Source organism: Glycine max, chromosome 13, assembly GCF_000004515.6.
Source record: "Glycine max cultivar Williams 82 chromosome 13, Glycine_max_v4.0, whole genome shotgun sequence".
In the NCBI taxonomy this organism is placed as follows: Eukaryota; Viridiplantae; Streptophyta; class Magnoliopsida; order Fabales; family Fabaceae; genus Glycine; species Glycine max.
Window position 1 is genome coordinate 34903688 of NC_038249.2, and position 16041 is coordinate 34919728.

Sequence of the window (16041 nt, forward strand, 5' to 3'; positions counted from 1 at the left end):
ATGTTATGTGTTTTTCGTGGGAATGAATTACTCTTTTTCCCAAATTTGGGGGTAGATTCTCCTCTTGAACCTCATCTCTCCAGTTAGGTCCCTCCAAACTTGATGCTTTGGCTGCTTCATTTGATCCTCAAGGGGCATTTACTGTCAAGAACTCTTCTGACAGTACCCAAGTTGGCAAAAAATATAGACTATGGATTGCTTAGTCACGGATATTCTCTAGGATGCAAGAAATACAAGCCTACCAGTCAAATTTTTGACCCCCCATATAGCATCAATCAAGTTTTTTTGGTGCTTCTAAACACAATTTCTATTGACTGCTTGGCAGTATCAATAGCTATTAACTTTGCTTCAAAGCCAAATATGCAAATCGTTTCAACCATGCTAAGAAAATATTTTTTCTTTCACTATTATTAATTTCTTTCAATTAAAAATGTTTGGATGCTTACGTTTTGCTGCTACTTTGTCGTCCAATAGAACCAAATTCACCCACGGGCCATGCTTGTTGCGTTTGTGGGCTATATGGGAAGTTGGGAACAAAGGTTACAAACTACAATTTTATGGGGAACAAAGGGGATTACAAATAATAAATGAGACTTAAAGATTACATACTACAATTTTATTTAATAATTTTTTGCAAAATTAAAAATTCTCAAATAAAATAGATACTCACAGAACAGATGTTATGTTCTCCATCACAGTCATTTATGAAATTTGTATTCATATCTCACCGAAAAACTCCACAAACTGAAGATTTTTCAATGTTTTTTTTCTCCCAATTCTTATACTTAGATCAAAGTGTGCTTATATTGATTCAATAAAAAAAAAATGCCCCCTTTTCCAACAACCAAAAAATAAATTTTATAATTAAGAGAACATTAAATTAAAAAAAAATAAAAAGCTTTTGATATACAATAAACTGATACAAACGTCCTAATTGCTAAGAGTGACTAAAGAATAAAGTGAATATAGTAATTGCTAATAAGAAACAAGTAAACATAGTAGCAGAGCTAGTCACGAATTTTTTTCTTGTTTCTTGAAAATCTTGTTGAAAGGGAATAAGTTTAAATATATTTTTTATTAAACAAATCTGGATCATTCAGAAAAAAAAATCCGTATCACTGGATGTAAGATTAATAGAATTCAAAAAACTTTTGGGGACCAAGGCCTTCCCTGTAAGATAGCAAAGCCTTTGCAAATTAGCACGTTCTGCTTCACTTGGATCACTGTTGCTTCCTTTGCTAGTAGTAGATTTGCCAGGGTAACTTGTGGGATCCCCAAAAGCTTCATACCCAGGTGCAGGCACAAAAGAAACACATCCAATGTATTGCCTCAAATTGAGGAGTCGACAGACCCAGAGACCCTGAAGCCGGAAAGCGGTGAATAAAGAAAACAATGAATAAGTTCAATCACTTATCTGTAAAACTAATTGCAGTGCAAATTTTACAATGAAATTCAAAATTGCACCAAAAGCAAAGTCAGAAAAGCATAGTTATGTTACATCCTATACTTGAGTTCCCCACTAAAGGGTCATTCATATTACAATATCAAGGAGGTAAGAGTCACCCTTCAAATCAGAAATGAACAAAATGAGGGATTTAACTAGAAGTAAGAAATTATCATCCCCTAAAAACAAAGGCAAGTGTCCTTAGTCCTTACAACAAAGCCATTATGTAGTTCTCTTTTTCCTTCATATTTTGGATCTGTTTCTCAGAGACATATACAGACATGTATAATTACCCTAAGAAATACAAGTAGACAGAAACTACTTGGAAACTGAAAAGAAACAACAACAAAACTAGAGGTAAACAATATGTATATTGGACTAGATTGGCACTTTTGTCAAGCGTGTGTAGCTACTAGTTATGGGCCTGTTTGTCACAACTTTTTTCATACAGATATATTTTCTTTTTAAAAAATAATCACCTTTTTAGTTTTCATGCGCTTGTTTCAGCTTTTCAAAATAATCAACAGCTGAAAAGAATCTAAAATCTGATTAAATCAGAAGTTATTTTGAATAGCTTCTAGCTTCTCATAAAATCAGTTGTTTCTTTATAAAAAAAAAGTGATTTTTATGATTATAAACAAACATAAATTAGTTTCTACCTTTTTTAAAATATCTAAAAAATATTCACTAAAATATTTTTCATTAAAATCACTTTTTTTTAATCTGTAACAAACTAGCCCATATCTTATTCTAGTGCTAGAAATCAAAGTGTATTTTCTGAACTAAGTATTAGAAGGCATTCTACATAAAGTCAAAAACAACTTCAGATATACCCAAAACTAAAGCAGATGACCTGTAACCTGCAATTTGGTTTTTTTTTTTTTTTTTTTTCATTCACGTTCCTTCAATCAAACCAAGTGAGTAGAAGATAATTGCAACAATAATCCATATAAGAGACACACATATAAGTGAAAGAAAAACATCATAAATAAACATGTAAAAGTTATAAAATGGATTACTAACATAAAAATCTAGCCAAGCACTTCCCATCCACCGGTACTTTTCAGACTCAATGTCAATATCTGCCACCAGATCTGAAATAGAATAATACCTCCGCTGGATATCATATAATATGTCAAGTGAATTGCATGGTCAGAATCATATGCAAACCCAAGTCTGGATAAATCAAGAGAAAGAAAAAATTGTGAACAGTTAGCCTAGATGTTTTAGCACATCTGCCACCATCTCATTGGATTAATCTAGTACATGGTGAGAGTAATTACCCCATGCGAGCATCAATATACTGAAAAATCTGGTTTCCCCTTATGTGATGGTAGCCACATCAAGTGGTCGTTTACTGCCTGTCAGTATTTAATAAACAGTTTAAACATATAACAGCACAGAAAAAAGGGACATGACATGTTTGAATGACATAAATAGATTGAAACCTCGTATAATGGCAAGAACGGCATTAGCTACTTCACAAGGATCCCCAACTGAATCAAGAAGAGATTTTGCCATGCCATTTCCTGTACTTTCAAACCATGGAAAAACTTATTAGTTTGGCACAACAAAATTTGTCTAGTTAGTATTTACCCTTGCACTCATTGTGTACAGATACCAAAATATAAACCTAACAAAAACCCAGTGAATAATACTAGCCTCACCTCTCCATTACTGATAAAAAAAATTACAGACAATAGCTTCATTTCCCCACCCTTGAGCAATAAGCACTTTAAAGTGATAAAGTCTAATTAGATAAACCCTAATCAACAAAAAAAAATGATGATGATGATGATGATAAACCTGCAGGAACTACCCCAAGGGGCATCTTTATTGCCGTATCCCAATCCTCTCTTTGAAGAAGTCCATTTACAACCTACTAAAAAGGGCAATGTTTGTCAGATTAAGAAAAACAATTAATAAACAAGAAATCAAAAGTGAACCAGTGCAAAAGTATTCTAGAATACACAGGTTACATGGCAAAACTTAAAAGTGAACCCCATTGCTATTTGGTTTCCCACAGATTTCATAACTTGCATTCAGATCTTCTGAGCTTCATTGGAATTGTCCACAAAAACCTAATCCCCAGAGGCCAAAAAGTTTCTCAGGAAAGAACAGAGTCGAGGTATTGACTAAATATTTTTCAATTAGTCCGTGAGCATGATCCAATAAACCACTTCAGTATTAGCATATCTTGGAAGGATACCTCAGTCAGAGTAGAAACGAATTTGTTCATTCATACATTAAGAACATCTCTAAAAAACTCAAACCTGTTCTTTCTTTCTCTCTTATTTTTTTCTTTTCTAACAAGATTAGGAAAAACCATCACTGCCATCATGCAAATAACAAGTGTTGGACGGAACACAGAATTAATTATTCCTCAATATTTTGCATCAGAAACGTGAATTCGTGAAGGGTGTAAAAAAGTGTGATGTTATCACTATTATGGTCATTATTTTGCATTAATAATCAGTAATCACGGACATGATAATGATAACGATAGCAATTGCTGCAAGTGTAATGGCAATGAAACTAACCTCAACCAAAATTCCATCTCCACTAACACAAACAATCCCATGGTACTTAGTAATATCCAGCGAACGAGCCACTTCCTTTGCATGGAGCTCATGCTTGGTCTCTGAGGAAAATCATATCAAACAAACATAAAATTACAAATGAAAGGGCAATAGCAACAACAACGAAATATGGTGGAAGAATTAGAGCACCTTGGACTGTGATTTGGATTTGAGCATCTTCAAGAAGAGATTTCACTTGTTCAGCGAAAATCTTCTTAGCGGATTGCTTGCCACCAAACGGATTAACAAAAACCAACAAACTCTTAGGACGACCTGCATTAATGTCACATAAGAGAGCTCAAAATTACTTCTAACGAGAGAAGGTGAAATTTAATTTACCGAGAGAATCAATGAATTCACCAAGCTTTTGGCACCAGAGCCTGGGGGATTCCTCGGAGGAGGGCATAAAGACGACGTCGTTTCTAACGAGCCTTGCAGGGGAACTGCTGATGAAGCATCCGTCTCGGGTCTCCACGAGGCTCTTGATTTTGATGTAGGGCCCACAGGCCACGATCCCGAGGACGTCCTTTTCGATCGACAAACACCGTGGGAGTCCATCCGATCACCATAGACGGCCGTCGGCGAGAAGAGCAAGCGGCGTCACGGAGCCGTTAAAGGTGACCATATCCGAGATGGCCCACCCCCTCGCCCGGTTCGTTATTGACGATAATTAAAACCGGGTTTTGGCGTTTGAGAGAGGGAAATGCTATAAGCCAAGGATTACAATGCGAGTAACTACTAAACTCAGGAAATGGTAACTGATGAATGATGATTTACACTCACTTGATTCTCTCATTTAATTGTTGTAAACCTTTACCTGCTCACCACCAGTTCCTCAGGTTTGTCTCAAGCATACCTTGCTTTGTCTCTGAATGATTGATACAAATTTTCTTCTTCAACACACACGAAGCTTTGTCACATTATATCTCTGGGAATCTCAAAGGGAAAATGAGTGTGCCATTACATTCTGCAGTTGTCATTGGGGGAAGCTGCAACAACGAGCGGCTAAAACAAGTTTTTGGGGGAGAGCGTGATGTTTTTGCGTTGACAGATAAAGATTTCAGTTTTCAAAAAGGGCATTCTCAGTAAATAGAAATTTTATTCCCTAGGACAAGAAAATAATCTATAATAAAATTATTTAACTTTTTTCTTCTAATTTATTTTTCTGCTTAAATTTGGTCACGTGTTTTTTTTAAATAATGGTATTTTACTTTTAAAATGTTTAATTAGATATTTTATTTTTTAAATAGGTTTAATTTAGTCTTATTTAAAATCAATTTAAGATCTACTTATTAAAAAAATTGGAGCAAATAAAAGAATAATGAAATTAAATTGAATCCTTCTCATAAAATAAACATCTAACTAAATTTTTTAAAAATAAAAATCATATTGAATCATTTTTTAAAAACTACAAGATCGATCTAAGAAATAACAATAATTGATGACAATTTTTTCTTTTTTTTTATTTAAAATTGTGTTAAGGTGTATATTTTTATCACTTATCACGTATTTAGTAATAAAGGTGCATTTAGTAATAAAGGTGCGAGAATAATAAAAATTAAAGTGATAAAGTGATAAAATTAACATTAATATATTCTTTTTATCTTATAATTTTTTTATTCATTTTTAAAAATATATATTAGGAGAATAAGACTTTTTTTACGAGGGCAAAAAAAATAGTTTAAAAAACAAAATAAAATCTGTGTGGACAATTGTCTCCACATCTGTTAGAATATTTTAAACTAAGAAGTACACATTTTACAGTTCTTACGTCAATGGTTAGCTCTTGAAAGTCCAAAGTCCATCATTGGTGGTAGCTATAGTATTGTTTTAGAGTCCTCGGCCCTCGTGGTTCTGCCATGGATTTGAAAGGATTGAATTATTGAGTATAGGTGTCAGGTGACAGTTATATTTTATTTGCCATATCTGTTATAGAAATTATTTATAGGGTGGAGATGAAATTATTTTTTATTTGCTCTTGATTTTCTACAAAGTATGGGCCGAAATTTATTTGTGGAATCTTGCATTTCTTTTCTTTAAATTGTCAATTTTGTAATAATTTTGATTTATTTCTTCTCCAATTTTGCAATATTTGTAGCTTTACTCCTAATTCATTATGATTAAATGTTTGAATGACTCAATTCAAGAATCACGGCATACTTAACGCGTAAAGAGAGAAAGTGATAAATTTGTTAAGGCCCAAATAATAGTTGTGGTCCAAAACTACAAATTATAACAATTATGGAATTGGACAACAATGGCTAAAAATGTTGATGGGCTAATAAAATTAAGATTTTAAACGTCAGTCAGTTGCAAGACAAGTAAAGGCCCATTTCGTGTTAGAAAAACTGATTAAAAATAATTGTTTTTTTTAATTTTAAAAAGGGCATAGTCCAAACCCGAATTAACCCACCCGATCTTATCCGTACCCGTTTAACCCGAGCCCACACCAACCCAATGATAAATCGGTCGGATATGGACCATATAATTGAGAATTCAATTTCTGGTGGATTGGGCCTTTTGGATCCGAATCCAACCTACCCGACCAAATGCTTAGCACTAACCAATATCTTAAGAAAAATATATTGGAGTTGTTTTTTAGTCATTACCAGAAACTATAGTAAGTTTGATGTTAAAATGGCTAACAAAATGAAAAAAAATATTAAATGAGTTAATTAAGGTAATAAAGAATATTTTAAATTAAAATAGTTAGATTATTTTTAGATGCATAATTCAATAAAGTAACGTATTTAAAATGTAATTTTTGTCCTTTTATTTTTTTTAAAAAAATTTATGCTGTCAGTATTCTTATTTTTTAATTAAGATATTTCATCTGTCACTTTTAAAAAATTTAAGATTTTAATCCCTTATTTTTTAATTGAGATATTTAATAACTTTTTTAAAAAATCATAATTTTAGCTCATGTAGACAATTTCAAACATTGAACTATCATATTGTAAATATTTATTTTTAGAAATCGTTAATATTTAATTGTAGTTACACAAAAGAGGCAAAAAATTAATTTCATTAGTTATTTTTATTTGATTTTTAAAAGCTTTTTTTAAGTAGTTTTATTTTCAAACAAAACTCAATTGGTTATTGTGACGCATACCTCATTACCGACTTTAAAAAAAAAAATAGAAGAAACTCTATTTTTCATTAAAATTAAAAGATAGCTGCAGGTCTCGATTTCTTAACATTTTGATTTCCATTTTCTGGCATAATGTATTAAAAAAGTGGTTGCATAATTAATTATTACGATTTTTATGGGCATTATTTTTTTTAAGTAGCTTTATTTCATTCTTTAATAATAATATATAACAAAAATATATATAAAGTGAATGTAACCAAAATAAATTCTATATTAGTAGTATATTTCGCGTTTATCTCACCGTAGCTATTACTTATCATAAGATAAATTTTAACATGCAATGTGAAATTAACATTGTGTGGCGTTTTTTTCCCGGCCCCAACAAAAATGACCACTGGCATAAAAAGTTAGAACTGAAATTGAGTGTAAATTTGAATTTGATAACAAGTCTCTTTTTCCAATACATGTATGTGAATAAATGCTGTAACAGAAGGTCAAATTCCCAATTAAAAAAAAAAACAAGAACAGTCAAATTCCCTGTAATAAAAAAAAAGAAAGTCAAATTCCTGGTTATATATGGAGTTAAATTTCTCACACGGTAGTACGTTACTTCTCAAAACTTCAAAACAATTTGTTCCACATACAATGAATGAGAAAAAATATGCTTAACAAAAGCCAAAGTCAAAAGAAAAACGCACTCCGTATACAGTAATAAAAATATTTTTTAACTATCAAATATAATTAATATATATGTAATTAAATTAATTATGCTGTATACATTTGATATAAAAAAATGTATGTAACAATGCCAACTTGGTAAAACATTAATAGCTGAAACAAAGATTTTGAAAATTGTAGAAGAATACAAACGAGCAAAGTAAGTAACAGCTCAGAGACAGTAATAGTGTGACTCCTTACCATACCAATCTGGGTTGGAGAAAAAGAGGTGGTAAAAGCATGCACGTAACAATAACAAGCGAAACGACATAGCCTCGATTAGAAGCACATGTCGTTTCATGCGCTTGACCAGCAGAAAATGAAGGCCACGTCACTGATGTTCTGTAACGGGTGAGAACTGAGAAGGGAAAGAGTGAGTGCATGCATATATATCTTTAATTATTCCAAAAACCATCCATAAATAAAAGCCCAGACTTGTCAGAAAAAACGCATCCTCCTTTATAACATTCCACATAATCACCCTGCGACAACAACAACGTTTAAGGTAACATCATTAATTTTCATGTGTGTTGTTCAGCTATAAAAAAAGGTCCAATGTCCCTAAATTTTTCAATCATCAGGTTCTGGGTTGATCACTGGTTGAAACCTGAGAACCTATATTCCTTATTACTACCTTCTCTTCCTCTCCAAATTTTTCTCCGCTTAAATTATATTTCCCAATGGCCAAGAGAGCTAGAAGCGACTCACTGGCATTGTCATCAGTGTCATCAGTGTCACTGCTTCCTCGCATTTTCGAAGAACTTCCTCTTGAAATTTTGTTGCACGTTTTCTCTTTCTTGCCCATTAAAGTGGCAGCGCAGAATTGCACCCAGGGATCCAAGTTCCGGAATTGCAAGCAATTCAATCGCAAATTCATATTCGGCAGAGAGTTAGCGATGCGACGCAACCGCGAATCCGTCGCTAAATTAGTGGATCACCTGTTCGACACACACAAGGGTGATCTGATCGATTCATTTCAGCTCCACATCGACCCAGTTGAAATTGAAGAGTTGCTTGACAAGTGGCTCAGAATCTGTGTCGAGAAGAAAATCCAGGATCTCGAATTGTATTTTCTCCGACCGGGATACACACTCACCGAGGATTTTCTCAACCAGCTCAAAAATTTGAGCTCTTTGAAGCTTGTCCACTGCGAATTCGAGTTACCACTCAAGCTCCAAAGTTTGACCAATCTGAGAAGTTTGATTCTGTGGCATGTCCCGCTCAGGAATGAAAGGCTTCAGACTTTGATAGTCCGATGTAGGATGCTTCAGACAATTGATTTGCTTCACTGCGCTGAACTTTCCCGTGTGGAGATCTATGCGGCCGAGCATAGATATTTCAAGATGTTGAGAATAGCTGGGTGTAATAATTTGTCAATGGTTGAGGTTGTTTCCCCAACTCTTCGGTGTGTGCACTATTGTGGGCACGTACCAAGCACAATAACATTCCAGGCACCTCAATTGAGTGAGGCCTTGTTCAATTTTGTGCCTGCTGGGAACAGAAGGTACTTGCGGGCTTCTGTGCTGGAAAAGCTGGTCTGTGATATCTCTAATGTCACTGTTCTTTCAGCTTCAGTCCTTATTCCTGAGGTATATATATTATTTGTTTCTAGTTAATTACATCTAGTTGATTCTTTGTCATTTCATTCAATTTTAAATCATGGTTGTTGGACAAAATTACTTAAATAGAGTTTCCTAAATGCTGTTTGTATTATTCCCTTAACAAAATTAAAGTTTCACTTAAAATTGAACAAGTTTCATTTCAGTAACATGTCTAATAAAAGCAATATCATAGAATTATATATATATATATATATATATATATATATATATATAAATATAAATATAAATTAACTATAACTACAATTCTGGTGAAAGAATGACCCTAAAAGGCACCACATGAATTTTATTCTTTTTGTTAGGCTGACGATGACAGTTTTTTTTGAATAATTGGATTTCAGGCTTTGACGGCTAAGATTCATCATGGAGTTTTTGGAGAAATATGTTATAATTTTTTGAATCTCCGGGAGCTTCACCTGATAATGAATGGAGGACTTTTTTGTAATCCATACGATATCATCATGTTAATGAAACGGTGTCCTATTCTGGAGAAATTATTCATCGATGTGAGTATACTATTAATTAATCTCCAAATAATAATTATAATTGCTGATTGATATGATCTTTTTACATTCTAAAGTTTCATCCAGTTAGGAATAATATATTATACTTTTTTCTTTTATATATTTCATTCCTGCTTGGTTTGAACCACCAATCCTCAGTCTTAAAGATGACCAGGGTTGATTAGTTCCCCTGGTAATGATAGAAGTTTTTCAGTGTTCCATTCATATATAAGATTGTGCTTTTAAATATTACTTCTTAATTAATATAAATTCACTAACAAAAAAGTGTATACATTCATGATTACTGACAATAAATTACCCTTAACTATCGATGTACATACAAAATCTTAATAATAAGAATTATATTTTATTATTAGATTTACTTTAATAAAAAAAAACATTACATTTATTTTTATATATTTATAACCATGTGTAAATTATGCAAGTCTTTTATATTTTATCTCTAATCCTTGTAACTTAATTTCTTTTTGTCTTAACGTTGACTCTAAACTATGTTGTAGATTGATGATTACAATTTTGAATGTGGACCGTATTGGGAATTGCATCAGAAGCCTAAGCTGGACAAACTTGATCACTACTTTGATCGGCTCAAATATATTAAGCTCAAGGGTTTCAAGTTTCTACAGTCTGAACTTCAACTGGTAAAGATCCTTCTGAGCAAAGCAACCCATTTGGAGGCTCTAATTCTTGTCACACCAAAGAATGGTCGTATTAAATTATGGAGAGCAGATGGACCCAAATATAGTCATCTTTTTGACTCTTGGAAAGCATCGCCGGAAGTCAAAATAGTTTTATTTGAACATACGGCTGATCGCAGTCTTGTTCGTCCCTCCCATTCAAAAGATTGGTTATTGTAGACTTTGGATGGTGACTAATTAAGGATATGTGTTTGTAATAAAAAAAGAACTTAAAGAGAGTTTAGCAATATGGTTAGAAGGATAGCATCCGGATAAACTTACCTTCAAGTTATTCAATTAGATTTTCAAAGTTTCTAAGGAAAAGGAGTTATCATATATACACAGTAATCAACACAAGAGAATTCAGGTTGTTTCATGCTTGGAATTAAGATCTATGATGTAGAATGTAGACTTTAATTTGTTCTCTTTCATATATACACAGTAATCAACACAAGAGAATTCAGGTTGTTTCATGCTTGGAATTAAGATCTATGATGTAGAATGTAGACTTTAATTTGTTCTCTTTTGTGTTTACATACCTTGTAATTTAATTTATACAGGAGTAAAATGTACTTGCTCTCCTTGCAACCTTTTTCTGCTGTAGTGATCAAATTGTAATGGTAAAGTGCTAATTTCTGTGGAATTGTTGTTCTATTTATAACTGTAAACTCGACGGGATTGGTTTAGTGATGCATTAAGCTAGTTTTCTGGTTCAAATATACTATAAAAACTCTTTAGGAAAGGAGTGAATTGATACAAGCTTCCACAGGACTACTTTTAAATGAGGGAGTTTGTGGATATACATAAATACATATATTATGCAGTAAAAAATATTAAGTAATAAAAGAAGGTCAAATCTCGTCCCAATGTGTAACTCAGTTTTTTTTTTTTGTTCACAGCCAAAACAAATATAGAGGAAGTCAGTCACAAGCAGTGCCAGACCCGAAATAATTAAGTGCTGCTCATCATTGGCCAATATTATCCTACACCCCACATAACAATGAGTAACTCAGTGATTGATATCTTCGCCAAGCATAGTCATGGAGCTATAGGGATTTTTTTATTGTTTTTTATTGATCCTCCTTCTTTTGCTTTTAATTTGTTGGAAGCAGACTTTTATGCTATATATTTTAGCTTAGGTTGTTTGTTTTCGGGCTTTTAAACCCCCTTGATTCAAAAAGAAAAAGAAAAAGTTCTCGCTCTCTACGTGTGTCTGTGAAATATGATCAATTGACATGAGGATTTAAAATAATCCTTTTTAATAACTTTTTTTTAAGTTACAATTTATTAATTTAACCATTAAATTTGAAGTTCTCACAAAATATAAATCTATTTGCAATGTTTGATATGATTCAAATACTACATTTCATTACATTATTTTTATTTTATTTTATAATACAGTATTTGAAATATAAGTAAATAATTATGATTAGATTACAAGTTCAAATCCTCAATATGAAGATTTTTATTTTATATACTCAAAGTATTTTTTATTAGACGTAATTTTGTTTGATTTGGATATGATTATTATAAAGGACAAAATTCTGATGATAAATTTGATTACAACATAAGATTATGATCATTAAAATATGCAATTTATTTAACAATTTAAGGGATTGTAAGAAACTGCAAAGGATTTACAAACATTATATTATATTACATGTAAAATTTGATATAAATTATATTATTAGGATAATATCGCTAGTGAACTTGATCAAAACATATTCAATTTATTTTACAATCTATAGGGTCATAAGAAGTGATTTTTCTCACTACAAAGAGTTTACAAGCATTAGATAACACTAAAAAAAAATTATTAGGAGACGTATGTTTCACGGATTTAATTATATTTCTAAGAATAATATTATTGAAAATGTTATATTTAGGAATCCATTCTTAATCCAGATTTACAATTTTATCAATTTTTTAATTCTTTCTTTGATAGTATAAACAAGCATTCACTGTGTATATAGAAACATTCATAAATGTAGCTACCTATTCTCATGAATAAAATATGTTTGTTTCTTGTCTCCTTCCTCTTAAAATTTTTCTTTCCTCTTTTTTTAATGATTCTCTTATGACTAATTTAGGAAAGTATTGATTGTTTCTACATTTGCATTTATAGTCCTACAATTTCCTTGTTAGTTTGTGGCAATAATATTTGATAAATAGTGCTTGTTGTTGTAAGATATTGTACGGTATTGCACATTTTTGCAGCAATAAAAAAAGGTGTTTATTGTTGATAAATTTACACTTGGAAACATGACAGTTGGATTTGATGGTCTTACTTATACTCTAACACTAGGAAGAAAGAGGGTTGTTGTTTCTGATGATGTGAAAGTGTCTCCTCGATTGAAGAGAATATATCGTGACAGAGTTTCTCTCAACTCTAAGAGGTCTCTCCTTGATGCCCTTCCTCAGGATGTTTTGGTAATTGTGAAATTTTCTAGGTTTTATTTGAATGATTTTCAAGCTTTCATTTTGATTCTTTATGTAAGTTTTTAATTTTAAATGTGTTTTCTGTTTTCTTAATTACAGGTCCAAGTGTTGTGTGGTGTGGATCATGAAGACTTGAAGCAGCTTTTTCATGTATCCAAAACGATTAGAGAAGCGGTATGTATCAGTAACATGAGGATAAACGCATTAGTGGTGTATTTGTAATTTGATCATTTTAACGTTAATTATATTGTCTATGCAGACCACAGTGGTTAAGAAATTGCATTTTGATATCAGTACACCAAAGAAGAAAACTTTTGGTTTTCTTAATCCATTTGATTTGGAGGATGTAAATGGGTTTGAGGAAATTGAAGCCCCAAACAGAGTGTTGAGGAAAGCAAAGTCAAGGTTGAATAGGAAGAAGTTGGATGACAACGTCTTGCAAGTCTTGTTTGCTTTCATGGATGAAGACCAGTGAGCCATGAAAGGATAACTGAGGATAACGATTATTGATTAGAGAAGAGGATGAACATTGTGAATAGATTATACTGGAAATTAGAGGTTTAAGATCTACTCAGAAAGATGTCAGTGACTTATTTAATTTCACACGTTAAATTTTCATAGGTCATTTCTTGAAATCCGTCCTTCAAGATTGGACTTTATGAAAATTTATGTACACATGGATAGGCAAATAGAAAACATAATTTAAAGAGGTCAATCTTTGTCCCTTCTATTTTGATAAATTTGAGGGCATATAGTTGATATTATTATATTTTGTCTTATCTTAATAAAATCAGAAAGTTCTAATTTTTTTTTTTCTGAATATTTTGTCTACCTTTCTCTCTGTATTATATTGTTGTAGAAGATTCAATTTGCTTTAATAGAGTTTCTTGACGAACATCCACGGAATGGTTGATATTTACTCTTAATAGAGAAATTTATGAAGAAATTAATTTTAATTTTTTCTCTAACATTGCCTATTCATTACTGTTACCAACAAATGAGGGAAGCAAATTGCCATATCATTATCATGGTGCACAAAGATGGAGGTTTTAAATTGAGTATGTTTTTATGGGAATGAAAAACATGAGAAAAGCTTTGCTTGTTAGAATGGAGAATGGATAACTGTACAAGGCTACTAAAAAATTTCTATATTTCTTTTGGGTGAATTGAATTTGTACTAAATTACAAGTTATATAAGGAATGATCCCAAATTCTCGCACTTGAAATTTTATATTTAGGGAGTTTATATACCATTCGCATCTTGTGGCAATATATTCATTTTGCTTTAATGGAGTTTCTAGAGAAGATTCACAAGATATTTATAATTCTGTGATATTTCATCATAATAGAGAAATTAAGGAGAAATTCATTTAATTTTTTCTTCTTCTTGACAATGTGTATCATACCAATTATAATTAAACAATTTATACATATCTTGTTTGTTTTAATTGTATAATTTTAAACAATTCTTAAATTATCTCCATAAATGTGGTAATAAAATATTTTTTTACTTATAAAAATCGGAATTTAATTTTAAATAACCGGAGGGAAGCAAATTGCCATGCCATTATTATGGTGCACAACTGTGGAGGTTTTCTTAGTATAGATAACAGGTTTGAAATTACGAATACATTTTAATGCTTTTTTAAATGGAAACTAATAATTATGAATATTATTATATTAAGAAAAATAAATTGATCAACATAGCTAATTCCTGTGACTCGTACAAACAACATCAGTATAAAATAACATAAAATTGTTGTTTTCAAAAGAGAATGTTGTAATACAAAAACAGTTTCGTAAAATCTGTAAGAGTGTGATTTATGTCAAAAGCTTATTTATATTTTAAATTTTTTAATTATTTTTTTAAAAGAAAACTGATCGATCCACGTAGCTAATGATCTTGTGATTCATGCAAACAACATTGTAAAAAATAGCATTGCTATTTTCAGAAGAGAAACAATAATTAGTACAATTTTTTTTGTTAAATCTGTACCAATGCAATTTCTGTCAAAAGCTTATTATGCTTTAATTTTAATTGATATTTATTTTTAAAGAAGGAAATTTATCTACATAACTAATTCGTGTGATTTGTACAAACAACATTATAAACAGCATTGCTGTTTTCAAGATAACAGGGGGAAAATTATACAAAAGAAAAAAAAAACAGAAGTTATTATTGTTAGGATTCATGACTAAAGAGTGAAGACAGATATATGCCAATACTTATTCTAAGCTTTTCACATATGTGTGACGAATAGCTGATAATTGTAAAAGGCTGCCTAAAATTTATAATTTTTTCACCGGTGAATTGAAGTTGTATTAAATTACGATTTGCACGCAAATAATCAACAGCTTCTCCACAGAGACGTTGGTTCTTCCTGTATCTGAAAAAAAAAAGAAAAAGGAAAAGGAGGTTCCTTTACATCTCATTACCCAGAACAACCTGATCCCCTAACAGGAAAATGAGACCGAAGAAGTTATGTACAATACTATGAGTTTAATATTTTTTATCCACTATGAATTTTGTGTTTTACTTAAGTTATATCCACCATTTGTACCATTTTTTATTTATTTATTTATACACTGTTTGATTCTTCTTATGTAGTATTTATTCTCCAATTTTATTTATCCAATAATTTTATTTATATATTTGTTTTTAGAGAAACTATTATTCACAATGAACTCAACAATAATAATCTCAAGTAGAAACGATTTTCATAAATTAATCTATTAAAATATGTATTTTTTTTTAGTTTTTTGGAATTTAAATTCTAAAAAATTGAAATATTTCATCGGATGAAAATTTTATATGCTTTCAAAATTTAATTCCTAGAAATATGAAACCAATATAATCACTTGTTGCTTATTAAAAATAATATATATAATGATTTGAAATTAAAAATTGAGGTGTGAATAGAAAAGAAACTGTTGAAAGAAATAGCCTTTCT

At 31.2% G+C, this 16041-nt stretch overlaps 2 protein-coding genes and 1 pseudogene across 2 annotated transcripts; 2 read left to right on the forward strand and 1 right to left on the reverse strand.

Moving 5' to 3' along the window:
* Positions 1-588: 588 nt before the first annotated feature.
* On the reverse strand, positions 589-5087 carry LOC100795529 (sphingosine kinase 1-like; annotated as a pseudogene).
* Positions 5088-8265: 3178 nt separating this feature from the next.
* Positions 8266-11241, forward strand: LOC100796056 (putative FBD-associated F-box protein At1g61330). Its single transcript, XM_003541699.5, has 3 exons — positions 8266-9420; positions 9792-9956; positions 10475-11241. Exons 1-3 carry the CDS (start codon positions 8512-8514, stop codon positions 10829-10831), a joined length of 1431 nt encoding a protein of 476 aa, XP_003541747.1. The 5' UTR covers positions 8266-8511; the 3' UTR covers positions 10832-11241.
* Positions 11242-12913: 1672 nt separating this feature from the next.
* Positions 12914-13565, forward strand: LOC100796581 (F-box protein At1g61340). The gene is made up of 3 exons (XM_006595352.3): positions 12914-13081; positions 13190-13264; positions 13350-13565. The coding sequence occupies exons 1-3, from the start codon at positions 12914-12916 to the stop codon at positions 13563-13565; spliced, it is 459 nt and encodes a 152-aa protein (XP_006595415.1).
* The last annotated feature ends 2476 nt before the right edge of the window (positions 13566-16041 follow it).